General features: G+C 47.1%; 1 protein-coding gene across 1 annotated transcript in view; it reads left to right on the top strand.

The window, feature by feature from the left end:
* Positions 1-22,550, top strand: part of ANAPC1 (anaphase promoting complex subunit 1) — a 2,053,226-nt gene that overhangs the window by 1,639,952 nt on the left and 390,724 nt on the right. Inside the window, exon 38 of the mRNA XM_069606837.1 lies at positions 8,291-8,377. Coding sequence (XP_069462938.1) covers positions 8,291-8,377 — 87 coding nt within the window. The remainder of the gene's footprint in view (positions 1-8,290; positions 8,378-22,550) is intronic.

Below are 22,550 nucleotides of genomic sequence, written 5' to 3' on the forward strand. Positions count from 1 at the left end.
ATCAGTTTCAGGTGTTGTCGTTCGGGCTTACCTCAGCTTTGAGGGTCTTCACCAAGCTTATGGTAGTGGTGGCAGCAAGTCTAAGGAGGGAGGGGGATTCACATCTACCGCTACCTGGACGTCTGGTTGATCTGGGCTGTTTCTCTGGAACAGTCTCAGAATCATTTAATTCGCACCTAACATTTCCTCCACGAGCCAGGCTTCTCCCTGAACTTCAAGAAGTCCCATATGACACCTTCACAGATGCTTCAATTCATTGGAACAGTCCTGGATTCAGCCTCGGGAAAAGCTTTGCCACCCGGTTAACGGCTCAACATCTCTTGCAGATGATCCAAAAATTCCAGAGTGCCCAACGTCTTCTGGCGTATGCCTTAATAAGGTTTCTCTGGCCTCGTGGCATCCTGCATTTTTCTGGGGCCAGAAGCCCATCTGAGAATGAGATCCCTTCAGTGGGCTCTCAGATCCCAGTGGTCCCAATTCTCCAGCAGAATGACTGATCTTCAGGTCCTGACAAAGGTCGCCCAGGATCTTCTGTAGTGGGCCAGCCAAAAGAATGAGTTGAGAGGAGAACCCTTTGGCAACCATGGCTGGAGACGACAGTTGTGACAGACGCCTCCTTCGCAGTATGGGGAGAACACATGAAAGATGGTTCAATAAGCAGACGTTGGTCTCAGTCGGCGTCCAGACAACATATCAACCTTTTAGAGCTGAGGGCAATCAGACTAACGCTCATGGCTTTCCTGCCCTCAATACGGGGGAGAGGTGTTCTGATAATGACAGAGAACAAAGTGGCCATGCATTACCTCAAACAAGAGAGGGGGTGGGGGTCACTGCCCCTGTGCAGGAGGCATTGCAGCTCTGGTTCTCGGCACTGAGAGAGGGACTCACTCTTCTGGAAGTTCATCTACCTGGAGAAAAGAACACAGCGGCGGACACGCTGAGCAGGCAGAGCATGATCTCCCATGAGTAGGAACTAGCTCAGGAAGTCCTTTAACCGCTCAAGTGGATCTGTCAGTGACCAATTGTTAGGCAGACACCTGTGCAGTTCCCTCTGGGACCACTGCAAAAGATTTAAGACTACAGGTGTTGGCAGTAAACCCACTTGGTAGCAGTCCGCACCACACAGATTCACTGTGGTAGCTGTGGCTGAGCAGTCAGACTTCCCTCAAGAAGAGTTAGGCAGTATACAGAGGATACGCAATAGGTACAGAGGCACAGTAGTACAAACAAACACTGACCAGAGCTAGGTGTAAAAGTATAAACTTATTTATTAAAGACACACTCATAAATTACACTAGCACAGAGAAAAGGTAAGAAGGTCAAAACACAGTTACTATTACTCATATGTACATCCCTAATCATTTGTTGGACAGTTCTAAGTTAACACCACTTATTTCCAACCAGAGGTGAGCGCTTAACGTTAGATGGTACTCCAACAAGTTATTAAAAAAGGGAGGGAAAAGGCAGAAATAAAGAGAGCAGTAAGATAAAACACTTTTCACATAAGGTTAGCAAAGGCAGACAATGGTGGAACAAGGAAATTTAGTTCGGGCCGCTTTAGAGGGAGCCAGGCGAAAATATGCCCAAGATCACACACTGTCTCAAGTCTTTACAGGTGAGTAGAAAAGGTTTTACTATGTTTCCGAAAAGTTTAGTTAGGGTGTCCCAGGCCTACCCAGGGTCGAGAGCCGAGGACTAAATCTACCCCGTACAATCGGTGGCAAGGGAGGCCAGGCGGAACACAGTACCTTTAAAAGGGGAAAGGATCCTCCAGCGGTGGTAGTCGTTCCTGGTAGTGGGTGCAAGTCGCGGCGTCGTCCAGAGGAAGAGGTGATCTCGACGTGGAGGAAAGCTGAAGGTCGTTGCACTACCAGGGATGAGGCCAGCCGTGGAGTTTTCCGCACACAAAGGATTTTACCCCTCTTTCGCGGTTGAGGTAAAAAGTGGTATCCCGATTGCCGGAGTGCTTGGCACAGGCCAGGCGGCCACGAGATGCTTCGGGACGGCGAAAAGAAGGCAACAACTGGTTGTCCCCACCAGTTAAGGGAAGAAGACTCTCCGGCGGGAGATCTCCTCTGTCGTCGGGAAAAGTGGTGAGACGGTTCCGCAGGGCTCCACCGGTGGTGTCGTCTTGGTAGGTCGGCTCAGCTTCTCCCTCTTCGGCTTCTTAGGTCCTGTGGCGACTTCTGAAGAACCAGTCCCAAAAACCCTGCTTTTATGCAGCAAACCCCCATTCATGCAGCCTAGCTGTCACTCAAACATGCTAAGTGGTGAGCGGGGTGGCTCACCACTTGGGCCAATCACACTAGAGTGCGACATGAGTTGGCAAGGCAACTCAGTCCAGGGTGCCTAAACCCCCTCCCACACCCCCTGTGGTACCCAGACAGAATGGCACCAAAAAGTGGAACAAAGGCTCGACTCGGGTTCAGGGTTACTGAAGTGAACCTAGACGCCATTTTGGTGGCGAGTTCTGGCGAAAAATCCCAACCGGTGAATTTATTTTAATTAAATAACCCGGCAGTATCTTTAACATTGCACCAAAAAGTGGTGCATTAAAAACAATGGGAAATCCCATTGGGAAATATTCCGGTGGAATATTTCCGTGGTATCCACTGCCACCAGCCAGAACTCGGCGAGGGGGGACGGGACAGTACCCCCTCGACAACAGACCCAGGGGCAATCTAATTGCCCCTACCAGTACTTCCACAGTAAGATGGTTTGTACTGGTTAAGTTCCTAAGTTTAGACTAGTAAAGTTAATGGTAACTTTACTGACCCAGGGAGACAGTAGTCAGTCCCAGGGTGTGGAGTCTGTTTGGGGGTCTCTATGACACCCCTGTGTTACTGCACTGAGGGTGCTGTGTAACACACATTCCAAAAACCAATGATGGCCTATGGGGAAAATTACCCCCTAGCCCACAAGCACATAACAAGTCACAGAAAACACTCTCAAATCATGTCCAGGAGTGAGGGTAAAAGAGTCTCACTCCTGGCAGGAGAAAAAATAAACCATAAAAATCCAGCAAAGCTGCTGGGGGACTCACTAGGTTAGGAAATTCAGCCTGAACAGAGAATTCTCCCTAACACCAATTTCGACCGATAGTGCGAGCTGTTCTGCTCCAGGGAATTTCACCAAGGAGGAGCTCTAGGGGACATGTTTGTGGTGGACTGGGAGTTTCCAATTCTGTACGCGTTTCCGCCAGTCCCCGTCATCGTTCATGTCATCAGGAGGTTGAGGAAGTTCAGGAAAACCATGATCCTCATTTCTCCCGATTGGGCCAGGAGGACGTGGTACCCGGACCTTCTGGAAATGACCATTTGCCCTCCAATTCGTCTTCCCCAAAGAGAGGACCTATTCTCGCAAGAGGGAGGTCCCATTCTTCACCCAGAGATCAGAATTCTCAATTTTCAAGCCTGGTTGTTGAAAGGGTGAGATATAAGGATTGGGACCTTCCAGAAGACGTAATGGAAGTGTTGCTTCCAGCTAGGAGAGCAGCAAATAAATCCATGTACCACTTCTGTTAGACTAGGCAAAAGAAACTTGATCCTTTCACATGGAACATTCCTCGTGTTCTTTCTTTCTTGCTCCATCAAACTCATTCTGGTTTGCAAGTGGCTACAGTGGAGGGCTGCTTAGTGGCGCTGTCAATCTTTAAGAGATCTCTGGATGTGGGATCATATTTCAAGGTGCCAATTGTGGTACAATTTCTGGAAAGGCTGAACACATTTGTTTCCGCCTATGCCCTTCATTGTACCATCATGGGATTTAAATCTAGTACTAAGATGTCTGATGGGAGCTCTGTTTGAGTCCTTGATTTCGTGCCCTTTAAGAATGCACACCATGCACTGCCTTTTTAGTAAGCTATAACATCTACCCATAGGGTAAGTAAATTGCAGGCCCTGTCTTCCAAACAACCTTTTACATCCTTTTCCAGGGATAAGGTAATTCTAAGATTTAAGTCGCCTTTCCTTCCGAAAGTCGTCGTAATTGTATTTTGCACAGGGTATCGTGTTACCATCTTTATATCCACCTCCTCATCCATCAAAGGAGGAGGAGAGACTTAATCGCCATGACCCTAAAACGGTACTAAGTTGCTACATTTCTATAATGGCAAGCATTCATCAAGATGATCAGCTTTTCATCCGTTACGCTGGTCAAAGATTAGGCTTGCTGTCACAAAAAAAACAATTTGTAGATTGTCAGGTGCATAACAGAATGTTACTCTTTGGTAGGCAAAGACTTGCCCGAAGGTTTGAGGGCGCATTCCACTAGGGGGGTGGCTGCTTCCTCACCTCTGGACAGAGGTGCATCAGTGAGGGACATTTGCAGAGCAGCAAACCTGGAAGACCTTTCATACTTTCAGTAAATTCTACTGTGTAGATTCTTTGTCAGGTGAGGAAGCCAAATTTGGCAAGGCTGTCCTTCATAATATGAACAAATGGGCACATTCTTGGCACCCACCTCCTAAGCCAAACTGCTTTGGGAGTCTTTCAAAGAGGAGAAATATGTGGGAGGACACGATCCATTCAAAGAACAAGTAACTTACCCATGGGAACGTTCTTTCGACTGGATGTTCCTCCCACATATTCTTCATCGCCCTCCCATCCATCCCCGTTCTCTTGCCTAGAATTTCTGTATTACTCCTTCCTTTCTCGAAATGTCAAGATTGTCTCCTCCAATGACACAGCATGCAAATTAAAGGAGGGGAAAACACGAAGAACTGAAGTAATGGTCAGCGCGAGTGCTTCATATGCCAGCATCGACATCACGAGGGGCGCTATGGAGGCCATGGAGGACCAAGACTCGATGCTGCATGACGCTCGACCCTATGAAAAGAACATTCTGAAGCAAGCTGCAAGCAGACTTGAATATCAAAGGAGGACAATAGTGGGAAGAACATACAGTTGAAATAACGTTGTCACGGGTAAGTAATTTGTTCTTCGGGTGCATGTCCCAGACTCGCAATATTCGAAACGGCTTGGTATAATCTCCTACCAAGCAACCAACTGTCCTCTCATGGACTGTTTCTCTTTCTCTCACAGGGTCCCAGACCCTCTTATTCTTCGTTACTTTAGGTTCTTCTCTCTCATATAGGTGCAGGGTCCCAGACTCGCAATGTAGCATTGTATCTTTTTGGTTTACTCCCCTGCCAACCATACAACCCTTCCTTATTTGTTCCTTTTACAGTCAAGATCCCAGACCCTCTTATTCCTGGCTTCTCATATGGGTGCGGGTCCCAGACTCGCAATTCATTATTGTATTTGCTTGGTTCTCTCTCCTGCCAAACATACAATTCCTGATTTTCTTTCTTAGTTATTCTCAGGGTCCCAGACCCTTTTATACTTTGACTTCCATATGGGCCCAGACTTGCAATATCCTCTAAGGATTCCAGACTCTCTTATTCTCGCTTCTGCTTTCACCCCCTTGCTTCCCGGGCCTCTAGCATCTTTCTGGTAACCAGGATACCGGTTTCTCTCTTCCATGCAGGTACCAGTTTTTCCTGAGCAGCTGCATCACTTCTCGAGGCTCTGGCAGCGTTCGGGAACCCAGCGGTTCTGCTGCAGCTCTGTAGATGTCTTACTCTTCCCGGCTGTGCATCCTCTCTCTGGAGCTTTGCCGGGGCCTGGGATGCCCAGAGGTTTCAGTCGGCAGCAGCCTGGTTAGTCGTTCTGTCCTAGACCACTTTCGAGTTCTCCTCTACTGTAAACGCCTTCCCTTTCGGCTGTAATGTACTATGCTGGTGCACGTCTCCTGCAATACTGCCTCGGAGGAAAGATCTCCCTCGGCATCTCAGCTGAGCTTCCTGTGCTGGATTGTTGAATTGCTTTGGGCCAATCACATATCGTGAAAGGCTAGACCGCTCACTCAGGTTCTCTAGAGTGATCATCGGACCCCCACTCATCATCTTCTCAGTACTTAAAATAGAGCCAAATGTAGCATACTTTGTATTCTCTGGTGTTTTAGTCCTATCAAATATATTAGAACACATTCGCTCTTTCTAAAGAGGGGGAAGGAGGATTTGACATTGGAGAAGGTGTTGGGTGTTTTTAAAGTGTGGGTATACTGCATTCTCTGGCAATGGTCGTCCCAAATCCCATAAGGGGCTTCCTTTCCCATATGATACTCCCTCAGTGTTCCACCCCCAGGGGCATCGCCCTGGCCCCATGGGAAAGGCCTCCCCCTAAGGGAGAAGGGACGGCATCCTCAGGTTCATCACAATTGTTACTATATAGAAACTGATTACAGAAGCACAGCCCCTGTATCTGCTAGGTCTAGAGACATTTGGGGCCCATACCACAGCCATCTGCTCTCCAAGTCAGATGATCCCTCGACCAGCTCTCTGTAACTAGGTGCCTAGCACAGAGAAGAAACACTGGTAATACACTGCTGATGGCCAGAGCGGGGAAATGTAGAAATGCTGCTTGAGTTTAATAATCCAATGTGTTTATCTTCAGACACCACGTTAACGATTGATATCTTGCTTCTGTTGCTGTCATTGTTCTTGTTGAAAACAAATAAAAAGAGTGTTACTTTTTTTTTGTTGATGAGGCAGTTGGTTTGCTGTTTGCTCTTGCTATGGTTGAAAGGTCTCATTGCTGATCTAAAGCTCACCTTAGTTTGGTCTTGTGTCTAATTGAACCTTGGCTTAAGTATAGCCTTACTCTTACTCCATATGCACTTGTCCAGCACTAGGAAGGAGAGCTTATATGAAGTGTTGGTTTTTGCCTCGAGAGAGTGCTTTGGTAGGTTTCTCTTAGGATCATGATCATATTGTTGCGTCTAGGTGTCTTGGGATGGAGTTGGTCTAGTTTTTCTTGTGGATTGGTGATTACAAGCAATGGGGCGAGTTGTAGTAGCAGTAGTAGCACGTCATGTCCAGGTGTTGGGAGGATTTAATGTGTTGGCCATTGTTGGTAAAATCTGAGCATGTGTTGTGCATTACAGTTTGGTATGGTATGGTAATCTTTATTTATATAACGCCTATACACAGGCAAGTGTTTCAAAGCACTCAAGGAGAGTGGCAACACAGGGGAAAAACACAGTCGCTCAGAGCCCTTGAATTTCTGAGACGATAACGGTCTGCACAGGTAGATTAAGTGGATATGATACATTTAACAGTTTAGATACAGCAAATAGGCCTGACGGCGATTCTGCAGGTATTTTGCAGTGCACAATATGGGGTGAAGACAAGGGAGAGCAGACAGAACGATCTTCAGGCGGGGCTGTATGCAGAACGTGCAAGGGAGGGGCAGGGGACCAAGTGTATCCAGTCGGTAGAGACTGGGGAAGTGCGGAGAGAGAAGCTCTCAAGGTTTTATTATGTGAAGTGAGGATGTGGGGTGCAGGGCCCTGAGGCAAGTGCAGAAGGACTGGCAGGGGTGCCTGGGACCTGTGAGACTCTGAGGTACGCCAGGCGGCCAGTCGATAAGCTGTGTGGAAAGGAAGGAGAGAAGGAAGAGCAGAGAGCTAGGTTAGCAGGGTAGGGTGAGAGAGAGAAGGAAGAGGAGCAGAGGAAGGTCTTGAGGAGTTTCCGGAACGTAAGTATTTCAGTCTCAAGACAGAGGGTTACAGGGAGGCTGTTCCAGAGGGAGGCGCCTGCTGAGGCAAGGGATTGCCTTCCAAACCTCTGCTTGGAGAACTGGCTCACTCGCAGAAGGTTGGAGGTAGATGAGCGGAGGGCTCGAGAAGGACAGTATTTAGGAAGGCAGCGCTTGAGGTGAGTAGGTCCCAGGCCCTTGAAAGCCTTGTGGACAATGCAGAGGGTCTTGAATTTGATCCTTGCAGCCACAGGGAGCAAGTGAAGGGATTTTAGCGCTGGAGAGATGCGGTCCCTGGGCTTGAGGCAGGAGAGGTAGAAACTGCAGCAGGGTTGGCCAGTTCCTTGCAGATGATTTTGAAGAGTTTGGCCGAGTTGTTTGATGCCACAGAAACAGACTTGGATGTGGACTCTTTTCTTAGAATGGACAAGGAGCTGGTGTTACTCCTTGGTAAGGACTACAAATGTGAACATTAGCTAAAACGATGTGGAATGTATAAAGAATGCATTGAATATAAGAATGCTTCAATTAACTATAAACTACATTTAGTGATACATGCACAATTAACTGGCATAACTGAAAATGGCTGAAAATCCAATGCAATCATTTCTCTTGTGTTATGCGAAATTATTGTAATGGACGTGTGAATTAATGCATTTTCATAAGTCAGCCTGAAAAACAAGAAATACCACTGTATATTATTTTTTTAACCACTGCATTACAGTATATGTATTTTTCTCTTTTTGGGACAGGTATTCTTTGAGTACTTCAAACACTTCAATTGCTGCTCTGCTCTGTGCACTTTATCCTCACTTCCCAGTCCACAGCACAGACAATAGGTGAGCTCTTCCAATTTACCAAAGTAACACTTAAATTAGCTGTCTTGACTTAAGGTTTTGTGTTGGGGGTATAAGTGCATAGCAAGTTATTGATTTGTTATTTGTCTTGTCATTTTAATGCAGTGCTCGATGTGTATTTTGTTGGATACCCTCTTACCACTGTACTTTTTTTTACCTTACATCTCATATTGCAGAGTTTTATAGATTACTGTCAATGTTGGACTCGACAGGGAAATTATTTGCGTCTCTGACGCTAGACTGGCTAAACAAATGGGCTGATGAAAAACAAATAATTGGCTCATTTCAGATAGCGTTCAGGTCATGATCGTGCACCATTCATGGACTCCGCCTGCTTAACTTTTTTTTTTTTCTTTCTTTATTGGGTTTAACAATTTAAAACAAACCAAGGGCATTATCAATGCAACGTTCATAATCACACATCTAATCTCCTTCCCTTCCCTCCCCCCTTCTCCCTCCCCCAAGAACACAGTCTATCCATCAGTCATCTTCGTGCCAGCTTTCGAGCTAGGGCTATCCGTTCTATCTGAGGTACCATCTGACGCTATGGGATGGAGCAATGGTACTGTTAGCGCTACCCAACGGTGCTGGTGTCTAGCCTCTGTTCGTGACTTGCGGTTTCCCATGCTCCAGTCTCAGCCGTTATCCACCTCTTAAGGTCCCCCCACCATTGTGCCAAACTTTCTGGGGCTTTTCCATCCCATGGCTATGCGTCTTTTCGCTGTTATATATATTAGGCCCTTGAGTCTGTTCAAAAGTTTGTTTTTTCTGCTGCGCTTGTATCTGCCCAAAATACAGGCCGTCGGTTTTTGCACTTCCACTTCAATGTCCGCGCTTGCCAGTCTTTCCTTTACTTATGCCCAGAAACTCTGTATCACTGGACAGCCCCAGAACATTTGGTTCATTCCCGCCCTGGGCTCGTTGTATTTGGGGCGTACCTGAGTTTCTGCACCCTTAAACCTCAATATGGCTTCTGGTGTGAGTTAAGCTCTATTGGTGATGAACAGTTGGATAAGTTGTAAGCTTAACTCTTTCATAACGAGGACGCTTGAGAAAGTCAATGAACCATTGCATTTAGTGTAAGTCCGCATTTGACACTGCAAATCATGAAAAGCTGTGGAGAAAAACTTGAGCGTTGGGGATCCTTGAAAATATTTTGCGTATTATACATGATTTCCACAATGAACCTCGGGGCCGGCTGAGATTGGGCAGCATGGCGACTGCATGAAAGAGATTAACACTGTTAAAGGCCTAAAGCAAGGCTGTGTGTTGGCACTCATGCTGTTTAATCTTTATATGGCAGACCTACCATCACATCTGGCTTGGGTACATTACTTTCCTCCCAAGACCGCTGGCAACCAGGTGGTATGTATTATGTATGCAGACAACATGGTTATTTTGGACCACACTAAAGTCGGTTTGGCTTGGCTTGCATGGTTAAACTACTATTGTGGTTTGCAGTGTTGAATGATCTAACCATAAACAACGCTAACTCTAAGTATATGGTGTATGGGCACATGGTTGGGGAAAAAAGTGGTATCAGGTAATAATATCGCCACATATATGGTCGCCGTAAATAATATCGCCGGGAAAGTGTTGTGGCAATATTATTTGGGTGACCATAAATATGGCAGCGGGGCAAAACAAAAATGTAAAAAAAAAAAATAAAAAAAAAATTGGGGGTTGCGGGGGTGTCCACCGCATGTTCCATGCAATAATGTCGCCACAAAAAACAACCATTTTTTGGCAATATTTTTGCATGGCGATATTTTTGTGGCGACATTATTACATGGAACCAAAAAAGTGAGTGTCCTGCTGGGGGTTTTTGCCAGTGACATGGACAAAATTAAAAGTAAACCTTTCTGGATTAAATACCTCATGGTTTATTATCCATTTTAATATGGCTTTGTTTAAACTTTGGCAAAGGATTGAGGTGCAAATTGAATTGTGCAATGATACTGTTATACTGTGATGAGGTTGTTTTATCTTCATTGCAATGCTATCTGAAACATGAGTGTTTGATTTTACTGTTTTGAATGAATATTATAATTAATGGTTTTTCTGACAATGTTAAATTAAACGTATTGAATATATATCTATTTTTATAATTGTTTTGTGAAAAGTTTTTTTAACTAAAACACAATAATAAAAAAATAGTTAAATGTATTCTACAATTCCCCTCTGTTCCAAAAGTGGCTTTTCCAAGAATGTAATTTTTGCCAATGAAAACTGGTTCCATTCGTCCCATTGTGCTATCGCTCGATCCCATTGTTCCTCTCCTATCCCAGTTTTGTTTGGGGGTTCCGCAGGTTTCACTATTGACCTCCACCTTTTTAATGTTCATGTTGAACCCCTAACAATATAGTTTCAAATTTTAATCTTTAAATTAATCAGTACGCCGATGACACAGAGGTGTCTCTACCTGAAACTGCAATCTAAAAACTTTGTTGAATCTAGGGAAATGTATCAATGTAGCATGTCTTACATTGAATTACAACAAAACTGAATTGTTTTTGTCTCTACAAGTTAGGAACCAAAAGAGTGATGGGTGGAAGGTTTTGTATAAATCTGAACCATTGGCACTGCTCTGGGCAACCTTCCACACCGCCGTTTTTAAGCCCATCTGTGCCATTGCAAAAGGGGTCCAGCCATATGCAAATAAGTCAAGTACTACCACCAATGGTAGCAGCCCAGCCCGAACTGCTAGACCAGGTCCTTTCTGCACGGAAACACAAGCAACCCCAGATGTGTTTCAGCCTAGTTGGGGTCCTCAGTGAAGTGCAGCTTGGTTTCCTATTGCGCAGCAAGCAAGGGAACAAGTCAATAAGCCAATATTCAAACATGGATAGCCCTTGTAATTAATGCCATTGTTCCCTCATTAACTCCCCCAGCTTCTGGCTTGACACTTTCCTTGAAACATAATATTGATAAAGTAGAAACCGCTCCTTTTCAGCTTTCACCTCTGCCAACATCAAATCTCGCATCCCCAATCGCTTGTTTCGTACGGTTGTACATTCACTTGTCATTTCACATATTGACCACAGAAATGCCATACTTATTGGTGTCCCCAGGTATGTTGGAAGGCCTCTTTGATCAGTATTACATGCTGCTGCCTATTGCTTTCAGGTAGGTCGTTGTTTTCCCCCATTTCTCTCACTCTAGCTGAGCTACATTGTTTGCCTCTTGATGCATCTATACAATTCAAGCTTGCCTGCCTGCCTGCCTTACTTATAAGGCTACCATGCTTTATCGACTTCCAGATCTGGCTAAATGACTACCAATATCCAGAGATGACGGAGTAAAGACAGTCTTAGTCTCTTGATTCCTAAACCACAAAAAGGTTGTTCATCACGACAGATGCTCTCCGTTGTCCTACCATGCCTATTGAAGTCCTTGCCACCTCTTCTTTTTTTGGCTTCTTCTCACTCTCCATTTCATAAAGGGCTCAAGACTGTGTTTCCAACTTAATTCTCACTTTTATTTAATTTAATTTCTCCTCCCCTGAATTACTTTTATACTTTTGACTTATTGTACTGTGCTTCGTTGCCAGAGGGTTAGGTATGCATATTATAAAAGATTCTTTAGTAATAAAAAATGAAAACAAACAAAACCAGTTCATCATTCCAGTACAATCTGCTGTTCTGAAAAAGGAATGTGTGTTTCATATATGTAATGGCTTCCCACTGAGTGACAAATGTTACAGTAGTCACTATGGTTTGCTGTGGGAAGCATTGCAAAATATGCTCGGATTACTTGGGATTGTCACGTTGTATGGTCTGCTTGCTCATACACCAATTATTTTGACTTGGCAATCCATTAAGGATCCATATCCCCAATGGATATGGTTTACTTGAGGTATCTTGAAATAGGATTGTGCCAACGATTGACAATTGTTTCCACTGCAGGGCACTGGACATCCTTCCCCAGTGCTGTTACTGTCGCAGTAATTCTAATGTATACATTCCTTTCACTGATTCCTCATCTTAGAAATGTCTCCAGGCACAAGTCTGGTCTTGGACATTTTTTTGACTTTCAGGGTCACTCCACTGAATGGGATTTCTTGTGTGGGATAAATGGAGCCGGCAGTAGCCCATGCACTAAGTTTCTATTTTCCGCGTGCTAAGACATTGCTTGGGAACCCCATCAAATGGGTGGTTTTTGACCTGCATCATGTATCTACCGAGAGCTCTGGCTTGAAACCTTGTAAGGATGTTCAAAGCCATTGATTCAGTCAGTCCCACACTAGCATTGTTTGGTTTTTGGGTCTGAATCATGACACTGTAAAACCGCTCTTACCAATCTTTCCACCCTAGGCCTTGCACATCTGCACTGTTGTCACTGCACAAGAGGAAGAAAACTCTTAAGTTCTTAACTCTCTTCCAGCCTTTAAAGTAGAAAAGTATGTAGTAAATCACCATGGAAACCGAGGAGTGACAGCCTGTGAAGAAAGGACAAGAGGCGGTCTAGCTCTGAGTATTTCTTGCCACCAAAATACCACTCCCCCGTCATTCTCATGAAACCACACTGTCACTCCTGCTAATGGGTGGCCCACTTGGAGGAAACCACACCCACACTCGTTCTGGCACTATTCCCCACTAGCTCTTTTATGCCTTAACAGTTGTAAAAAATTCTGCAAAAAGCTGGTTGAGCTCCTTGTTAAGGCCCCAATGAATGTGGTGTAACAAGAGCCTCCTGCACCTTGTGCCTTCTATGCCAGTGGAGGGCCATATTTGCCCTGCCACTGCATGTCAGCATGCTTGATCCAGGGTTTTGAGACACTTTGAACAAGATATGGGACTATTCAACCTGACTTCTAAAGTTCGGGATGCCCATAGACTTGACACTTTGCCAGAGGTTAATGCAAGATGCTTCATGTGGCTCTACCCAGGTCAGTTTGCCCTTTCAGGCCTTCATAGCTGATTTGGCTGAATGCATGGGACTTAGCACCTCTTTATCGGTGCAGGTGGAAAATGAATTGAACGACGTCCGGTAGCAGAACCCTCCCATTTAACACTTGTATTTTGGATTCTGCTCTCCTGGTATAGATGATACCTGCTTCGGCTCCGACCGTCAATAAGGGTGTGGCCAAGAAGCACAGACCATGTCTCTCGAACCGCTCTTTATTTCTACCCAGCCTATTCCTCAGTTTCTGGTAATTGAGACGTCGACTGCTAGAACCACCTTCCCCCAACTTTACCCCAGTAAGCAAGAGCAAGAAACTTTGTTCTCTTGAGAGAGATTTTCACTTCTGGCAGTTTAGTCCTGAAGACGACAAATGCCTTGTGCCAGTTGTTCACACACTCCTGTTGGATGTGGTTAAGGATGCAGGGGATGTTTAATGAGTTGGTTTCTGAAGGAAAGAAGGCTGCTAATTGGAATCTCCTGCTGGGGAGGGTTGAACAGAGTACTGTTTGGCACTCTGAGGAATCCTACGGGGTCCTCACAAAACCCTGCCTACAGTCTCCTCCCAGGTGGCCAGGGAAAGGCAGATGCATCCCGATAAAGACGCTGTGGGCGGTATTAGCTGGGAGGATCATTCTCAGGGATGAGGCTGTGCCCCCCTGCAAGGGTGCGCCCCACAGTCTTTAAGACCTCTGCCCGAAGGGCTATGGTTTGAGAGACATGGCTCCAGATCAGGAGCTCCTACTTGGACCCACCCAGGCTGCACCACTCTTCACTCTGGCACCTCTGGGATCCTCCAGGAGGTCTCCCATCAATATACAATAGTTCTGAAGACGACCTGCCAGAGGGTATTTACTCAAATCAGGAAGGGTCCAAGGGGAGCCCAACCCCATTCTGCCAATGCTGCATCAGGAGTCACCGACCCAGCTTTCTCAGTCGTTTAGCCCTCCACGTGGCACAGGTCCGGCCTCTGCACCTGCTTCTGCACCAAGGGACATCTTGACCACCTTGCACACACTAGTGGCTGAAATGTAGCAGCGCCTGTCCACTGCTCCCATCCCTGTTCCGGCAAGCAGCCCCAGTTACCCCTCAGCCATTGCCGGTGGTGCTGCCGCTAGTGGTGGAACAAACAGCTCAAACGGACACTAACGCAGACACCGTCACAACCGGTAATACACGGATGCGTTTGATGATTACGTCGGAATCCCTTAAATCGATACGCCCTCCTGAGCCTCTCTGCCGGACGAGATCGGTTAATTCCACTATGAAATCTAAAGCTGCCTACCTAGTACTGGGGCAAAAGATTGGAGTCCTCCAAGAATACCATCATCTTGGTTTCCCTGTTTGATGTCATATGGCACTGTGGCCTAGCTGTCATGAAGGCCCCTAATGCTACCCATGCCAAAAGAGACTAATTGTAAATGAAGTACAGGGTTCCAGAATCTGCCCCTAGGTGCCTCAGCTCCCAGCCCTCGTCAGACTCTGAGGTCACGGATGCTGCTAGGAACAGTTCATCCAACCCTTTGCCTTCGTCTATGGTTCCTCCGGACCAGGAAGAGAAAAAGCTAGATGCAGCTGGAAAGCGCATCATTACCATGGCAGCGCCAACAATCAAAGCCGCCAATGCCCTCGCCATCCTGTCAAGCTACGAAAGGGAGTTATGGTATAAGGTGGAGCCCATCCTCGTTTCCTCCCATGACATAAGAAGACGGAAGCCCTAGCTCTTTTCCAGGAAGGGGAGGTGGCTTCCGAATACACAATCATGGTTGCCCTCGACATCGCGGACAACGGCTTTTGCCAGATGTGCAATGGTGTGGCCCTCCACCGCCAGGGTTGGCTCAAGGCCACCAACTTCCGCACCGATGTGCAGACCAAGGTAATCGACATGCCGTTTGATGGCAACAACCTGTTTGGAAAGGCAGTCAATGAAACTCTACAGGGCATTAAGACCGACACTGAGGAATGGCTCGCTCTCTGGGCACCCTTCTGCAGAGTAGGATGTCCTTTTGCTCCTCTAGAGGGGAGAGTCTCTAAGGCTACACTCCCCCCGCTCCCCCATCGTCAGCTCTCCCACTCCACCCAGATATGCTTTCAAGCCTACAGCAGTGGCACTCAAAATCATAGACCTCCATCCCATGCTGAAACAGGCCTGAACTGGTCCAAGAGGCATGTCCCCACTTCCGCACCCCAGTGGGAGGCCTGTTGATGCAATTTGTCAGCCAGTGGTGAAAGATCTCCACAGTCGAATGGGTGCTCGATGTCCTTCAACAGGGGTATGCTCTGGAAATCCAGGACAAATGCCCTCACATTCTTCATGTCCCGCGGCAAGAACTGCACAGGGGCACAAGATTGCATCGAATCAGGCATTGCTCCAGGCCCTGCAATGGTAGACAGTTTGCCCGCATCACTCACAGGGCACTACCCTTCCAGATACCAGGGTTTCAGGAAACACAAAACCAACGCCTCCCTCAAGGGTTTGGGTGCCCACACAGGACATTCTCACATCGGAGGACTCTGGCTCCCTGAGGAGAAGTTGCACATTAACGTCCTGGAACTATGGGCAGTCTTCTGGGCCATTTAGTTATTTCAGCGTCAACTCCAGGGGAAGGTGGTGCAAGTCTTCACGGATAGCACCACCACCATGTTTGTGATGCTGGAAATGCCTTTTAGAGGGACAGGGCCTCCTTGTCCTATGATTTCTGTTTTCTGCCTCTGAGGTCCAGCCTGGACTTCTGGCAGTGCAGCTCTTCATTTTTACTTTTGGTGAACAACCCATGGGTGGGGGTACACCCTTATGTGTGTTGCCCACAGAGCAGGGTATGGGCTGGTGGCAACTACATGCTGACTTAGCAGTGGCTCTGAGTGTCTTCCATCTTTGGGGCACCCATGTCCTGCCATAGGAATTGATGGATTCCTGAAGAAAGGCAAGATGGCCACTGTAGCTTCTTGGTTTCTGTTAGGCAGAAACCTGGCAGTTCCCTCTGGGACCACTGCAAAAGATTTAGGACTACAGGTGTTTGGCAGTAAACCCACTTGGTAGCAGTCTGTACCACACAGATTCACTTGGTAGCTGTGGCTGAGCAGTCATACTTCTCTCAAGAAGAGTTAAGCAGTATACAGAGTATTCACAATAGGTCAAGAGCACTCAATAGAACAAGTAAACACTGACCAGGGCTTGGTGTAAAAGAGATATAATTATTTAAAACCACATCTAGAAAAACACACAGGCACTAATAATAAGCAATTCAAAAACAGGTCACTAAAAGATATACACTCCCTTAAAAGAGTATTAGACAAGTCTTAAGTAAAGCCCCGCTTATTTTCAGACAGCGGTGAGCCCTTAACGTAGATGGCGCTCTAATAGTTCGTTTTAAAAAGGGAGAGAAAAGCAGAGAACAAATTGAAACAGATCCCAAAACTTTTTCAAGAACACAACAAGGGAGGAAGGCAAAGTAAAACCGTGAAGTTAGAGCTCAAGAGGCCGGATCCACCATCAGAGGATCCAAACGAAATGTGTCCAAGGTCACACGGTTGCAGTGCACAAAGGTCTTGTAAAGGTTCAAAAAGGAGTTGGACCACAGAAAGGGACCAGTTAGAGGGTCAAGGCGGCCAGCCCAGTCCAGAAGGTTAAAGAGTTATTGTTACCTTTTAGGAATCTTTAGAAAGGGAGGCCTGGCGGACACGGCACCTTAAAGTGGTGAGAACGCTCCAGCGGGGGCAGTTGTTCCTGGCAGCGGGTGCAAGTCGGTGCTTCGTCCGCGGGAAGAGAGGATCTCGTCGTGGCGGAAGACAGGTGTCCGTTGCACTGCCAGGGAAGAAACCAGCCGCAGAGTTTCTCAGGTACAAGGAGCGGTCCGGTGATTCGCGGTTCACCGCCAATCCCGCCAGGGTGCTTGGCACGGGCAGTTCGACCACAAACCGGGCTGGGGTGCGAAGAAAGAAAGGTAAACTGGTTGTGACCACCAGTCAGGGGAAGAAGCCTCTCCAGCCGGGAGATCTTCTCTGTCGTCGGGAAGTGGTGAATCGGTTCTGCAGGGCTCCACCGGTGGTGTTGTGGTAGGTCGGCTCAGCTTTTCCCTCGACGGAGTCTCAGGTCCTGTAGCGACTTCTGAAGTTCCAGTCCCCAAAGCCCTGCTTTTATGCAGCATACCCCCATTCACTCAGCCTAGCTGTCAATCACACATGCTAAGTGGTGAGCCAGCTGGCTCACCACTTGGGCCAATCACACAAGAGTGCGACTTGAGTTACCAAAATAACTCAGTCCAGGGTGCCTAAACCCCATCCCACTCTCCCTGTGGTACCCAGACAGAGTGGCACCACTTTTGGAGGCTTCTGTGGAGAAGCCCACCAAAAAGTGGAACAAAGGGCTCGACTTGGGTTAGAGTCACAGAAGAGAACACGAACGCCATTTTAGAATCGAGTCTTGGCAAAAAATACCAACCGGAGAATGAATATTAATTAAATAAACCGGCGGTATATTCGAGGCTATGAGAATTAAATAATTAAAGTTGGTAGCCTCGAACAATGGGAAAATCCCATAGGAAAATATTTGCGGTCGAATATAAAAAGTAGTTTCCACTGCCACCAGCCAAAACTCGATCAGAGGGGACGGAGACATGCCCCCTCGACTAACAGACCCTGGGACAATCAAATTGCCCCGATCAGTACGTCCTCAATAAGATGGTTTGTACTGGTTTCTGTTAATAATTTGGGACTAGTAAAGCCAATGGTGACTTTACATGCCCTGGGAGACAGTAGTCAGTCCCAGGGTATGGAGTCTATGGTGGGGTGTCACCATGACACCCCTGTGTTACTGCACGGAGGGTGCTGTGTAACACACATAGGAAAAACACATGAGACCGTATGGAGTAAAGGACCCCATAGCCCATAAAACACATTACCAATCAAAAGAATACCATGAATCATGTCAAAGAGTGGGAGCAAAAGAGTCTCACTCTTGTCAGGGGGAAAAAAAACAAACTCCAGAAATCCAGCAAAGCTGCTGGGGGACTCACTAGGTTAGGAAATTCAGCCTAAAGAGAGAATTCTCCCTAACAGTTTCTATTGCCTTTACATCTTGTTTCCCAAAGTTCTGAAACACCCTGACTCATCCCTTTCTCCCTGACTGGTTGTTGGGTGGAAATGCCATATACTGCCCTGGGGCTGCCTCCTGTCAGACTGACTGGATCCTTCCCAGGGGCTGTGTGTTGTCGGTACACCTTTGGGGTGGGATCTGCATGAATGGTGCCTAAAGTCAACTCACATTCTGTGATGTAGGTGTCTGGTTTTGGTGTGGGTGATATAATGCCTGGGCCAGCCCTGACTGAAACTGGAGTGAATGCAGTGTAGTGTTCTGAAAAACTGGGTGCTTACTCCAATCCATATTCTGCGTTATGGGTGTCTGGGTGCAGTGAAATGGCCTGAATGCCTGTGAGCCCGATTGCCTGCCAGTATGAATGTACTTGTGAAAGATTGGCTGCCTGAGCCTAGCTCAGCCTGAGTGAATTGGGAACAAATGTGCATTACTAGGGACCTCTCACTCAACAATTTAAGTTCAAGTCGAAGCTGAAACCCGAAGAACCTGTTCTGTGGAGCCCAGCTGGAGGAAGAAGTCTGCTGCAGCATTTTTTTCATGTAATCCAAAAGCTGTTGTGTTCTTCCAACGACTGATCCAAGAGAGGACCTGGTGAGCAGACCTCTTCCTGAGCTACGAGGGATCATCGTGCACCTGCTATTCTTCATCAGAAGTACCCTGGAAGTCAGTCCTGTGTGCTGGCCGTACAGAGAAGGGGTCTTTGTGAGTCCATAAGAGGAGTCCTTGGGCGTCTTGAGTGGAAGAAGTCCAGTTGTCGCCCAGAGTCTGGAGGAGTGTTTGTGACCGCTGGAAGCAAGATTGCTGTCTATCGCTCGAAAAGGAGGTACCCTGGCATAGTGCTGCTAGACTGCAAAAATAATACAAAAGTTCCAAATCTCTTGAGAATCCTTCAAGGGACATCCTTGCCATGACAGCTGACCACTTTTTCTCACCAAAGTAGATCTCAGTTGGCTATACACAGAGGAAGATCCGCTTGTGGGTTTCCCGCCACCAACATCTGAAGAAGACATCCCTCGGGTCCAGCCTTGGTGAGGGTCCATAATCTTGTCCAGGTTGCCAGAAGCCATCCAGAGGTCTATGCTGCGACTGCAGCACTGAAGAACCAAAGGCTGGTGAACCGCAGAATCCTGAAACCTGACACCTACTTCTGCCACTGCACCCGTCATCACTGAAAGGCATCCAAGGTCCCCAGGGCTCTTATCTTCTTTGGCCAGACCTTTTCGGGGGGCCCACAGCAGGTTTCACCTTATTGGGACATCCAGAGTAATGACCCGCCAACGGATACCACTGTGAAGACCCCAAACTGCTTCCTTTCAGACGCTGTCTGGTTCCTCTTTTTTTCTTGGCCTCTGCCTCCCAGCGACTCCTTGAAAAGGGAGTCCATTCTTTAGGGGTTCCGTTGAGTAAAGCCAAGAAACTCCATCACTTTGCCTGACAATGCACCAAAGGTACTGAAACGAGGAAGAGCGCTTCCCAGCCTCAGGAATCATTTAGGGGTCCCAGATTCGTCATGAATCCAGTTCTCCTGTGGCATCTCAGGTACTTTGGGATGGTGGAACCTATAAAAAGAAAAGCAGAGCATTGTTAATGAACTTATTTTGACAGTGCTATAATAGACCAGATAAAGTACACCTTGACTTTTCCTTTACAAGTTGCCCAAGTGGGGGGTTCCTCACACAGTATCACTATTTTAAGTCTAAAGAAAGTATACTGCCTGTGTAATGAAACTAACATACTTTTCTTCCCTGATCTATGACAGTACACCTTACTTAAGAATTCACATGCTCTTTAATAACTGTCCTCAGTTGGTGAATTTATTTTTATACCAACTTTTTTAAAAATCTGTTGCATTCACATAGATTTTTACTGACATTAGCGACTAGATGGACATAAAACATCATAACACCTTTAAACAATTCCCACCCTTCCCTCCATATGCTGTCCATCCCTTTCCCCTCCCAATCCCGCCAGAACCCGGTAATCCCAACCATTTTTAACAGCTTCGCAGGAACTGCACCACTATATAGGGTTTGTGTGCGGTTTGCGAAAGTCCAGGCCATACTCCCAAGATCCGGGACCAAATGTCAGTGAACTGATGTAACACTCCCTCTTTAGCCACAGTGAGCTTCTCCTTTACTAGAATATTCCAGATTTTGGCTCACCACTGGGGCAAAAGTAGGCCTTCAGGGATTTTCCAAGCCTGGCCAATCATGATCCTCGCAGCCAGGAAGAGAGGAGTGATTAACTTTGCCGTGACCTCTGACCCTGGGTATACCCCCAGGACTGGCACCCCCAGCAAAGTCACTTCAGTCTCCATAGGGAGTCAGAACTGAGTGATGACCTCAATTGAGTGAACCACTTAATCCCAAAAGGTTCAAATTCAGTGGCATTCCCACTAAATGCGGAAATATGTCCTACAAGTCCCACATTTCCTCCAACAGGCTGGGTCCAGTGAAATCTTGATGTAGTGCAGCCTCACGGGTGGGTAATACCCCTTCCCTAATATGTCATTTTAAAGGCACATTCCTTATTAGTCGCACATTTAGAGGAGGAATAGTTTCTTGCCCAAATGTCCACACATGTCTGGTCCTCTATGGGGTGGCTCAGGGCCGTCTCCCACTGGGCCAGGTATTGGGGTTGAAGCGTACACATGTCCACCTGCAAAAGCCTATACAGCCTGGAAATATTCCCCCCCCCCTTGTAAGCCCTCTAATAAAGTGAGCTTGATGGCTCCCAGCCAACACGTAGCCCTTTGTTGAACCAACGGGTGAACTAACCAGTGCCCAATTTGGGCATAACTGCATAGCTGCCTCAGACTGGGTGAACCTTTCTTTGCAGTCAACAAAAGGACAGGGGCGACCCTCTCAAAGATTTGGGACGGGCATTGCAGGCCTTCCTGCATCCATCTCCTGAATTCAGCGGGCCGACGGCCTGGGGTAAAGTCTGGATTCTGGAAGATTGGGGTGTGCGGCCCTAGTCCCCTCGGGATTCCAGCCCTTTTCATAACACAGTCCGGTATCCTCACTGTTTCTTTGGAGGAGTGTAGTCCGGGCCAGTGTTTCCACACGAGGGCCGAGGTATATGGCAGAGAGCAGAGAGGGAGTGTCAATCTGGATTTCTCAATTTCCACCAATTTCCAAGGTCATTCGGCGTGAGCCAGGCAAGAAAGTGTCATCTGTGCTGCTGCATAGTAATTGCGCAGGTTGGGAACCCCCATCCCACCCAAGCGGGCATTGCCCATCATCACCATCTAAGGAATTCTTGACTTCCTCCCTCGCCAAATAAATTTAAGGACCTTCCGATGTAATTGGAGGAGGGGTTTCTGCGGGATCTCCTCTGGGAGCACAACACAGTGGTAAAGGAACCTTGGGAGCAAGTTCATTTTACTGGCCGTGATCTGGCCCATTAATGAAATCTCTTGGGATGACCACCTCTCAAGATCAGCTTCCAGCTCTTTGAAGATTTGTGGGACGTTAGCAGCAGAACGCTTTTTCTGGAGCACTGAGATGTGAATCCCCAGATATTCTTTGGCTTTATCGTCCCACTTAATCGGACAGTAGGGCCAAAGGGGCCTCCACTTCTCCTGGCATCAAGCCCGCCCCAGATTTGTGATAGTTAACCTCAAAGCCTGCAGCATGTCTAAAGGAGTCTAGCTCTGAGGGACTGATGTGGACATTTGTGAAGGAAAGCATCACATCGTCCGCATACAGGGCCATCTTATGTTTTCAGCCCATCCTGACCCCTTTGATGTCGGGATTGTTGCAGACCGTTGAGCAAAGGGCTCCATTAACAGAGTAAAGATTAGCAGGGAAAGTGGATGCCCCTGCCTTGTCCCAAACATGAGGGCTATGGGGCCTGTCTGCTTTAGGTTCAGCCTCAGTGAGGTTCTAGGTGAGCTATAATTGGCCAGGAGCATCTTCCAGAAGAGTGGCCCAAATTGGAATGCTTCAAGGAGTAGTTTCATAAAGGCCCAGTCAACCTTGTCGAATGCCTTGGTGGCACCTAGCGTCACCAACACCATCTTACGGCGCTCTGAAGTCGCTATCTCCACCAGATCCAGGGCCCAGAAAATATCCCCTGTGGTCCTACCCAGCACAAATCTGCTTTGATCTGCAATAACTATTTTGGGGAGGACTGTGGCCAACCGATTGGTTAGGA

This window comes from Ambystoma mexicanum, chromosome 4p (assembly GCF_040938575.1).
Source record: "Ambystoma mexicanum isolate Mex_15411 chromosome 4p, UKY_AmexF1_1, whole genome shotgun sequence".
In the NCBI taxonomy this organism is placed as follows: Eukaryota; Metazoa; Chordata; class Amphibia; order Caudata; family Ambystomatidae; genus Ambystoma; species Ambystoma mexicanum.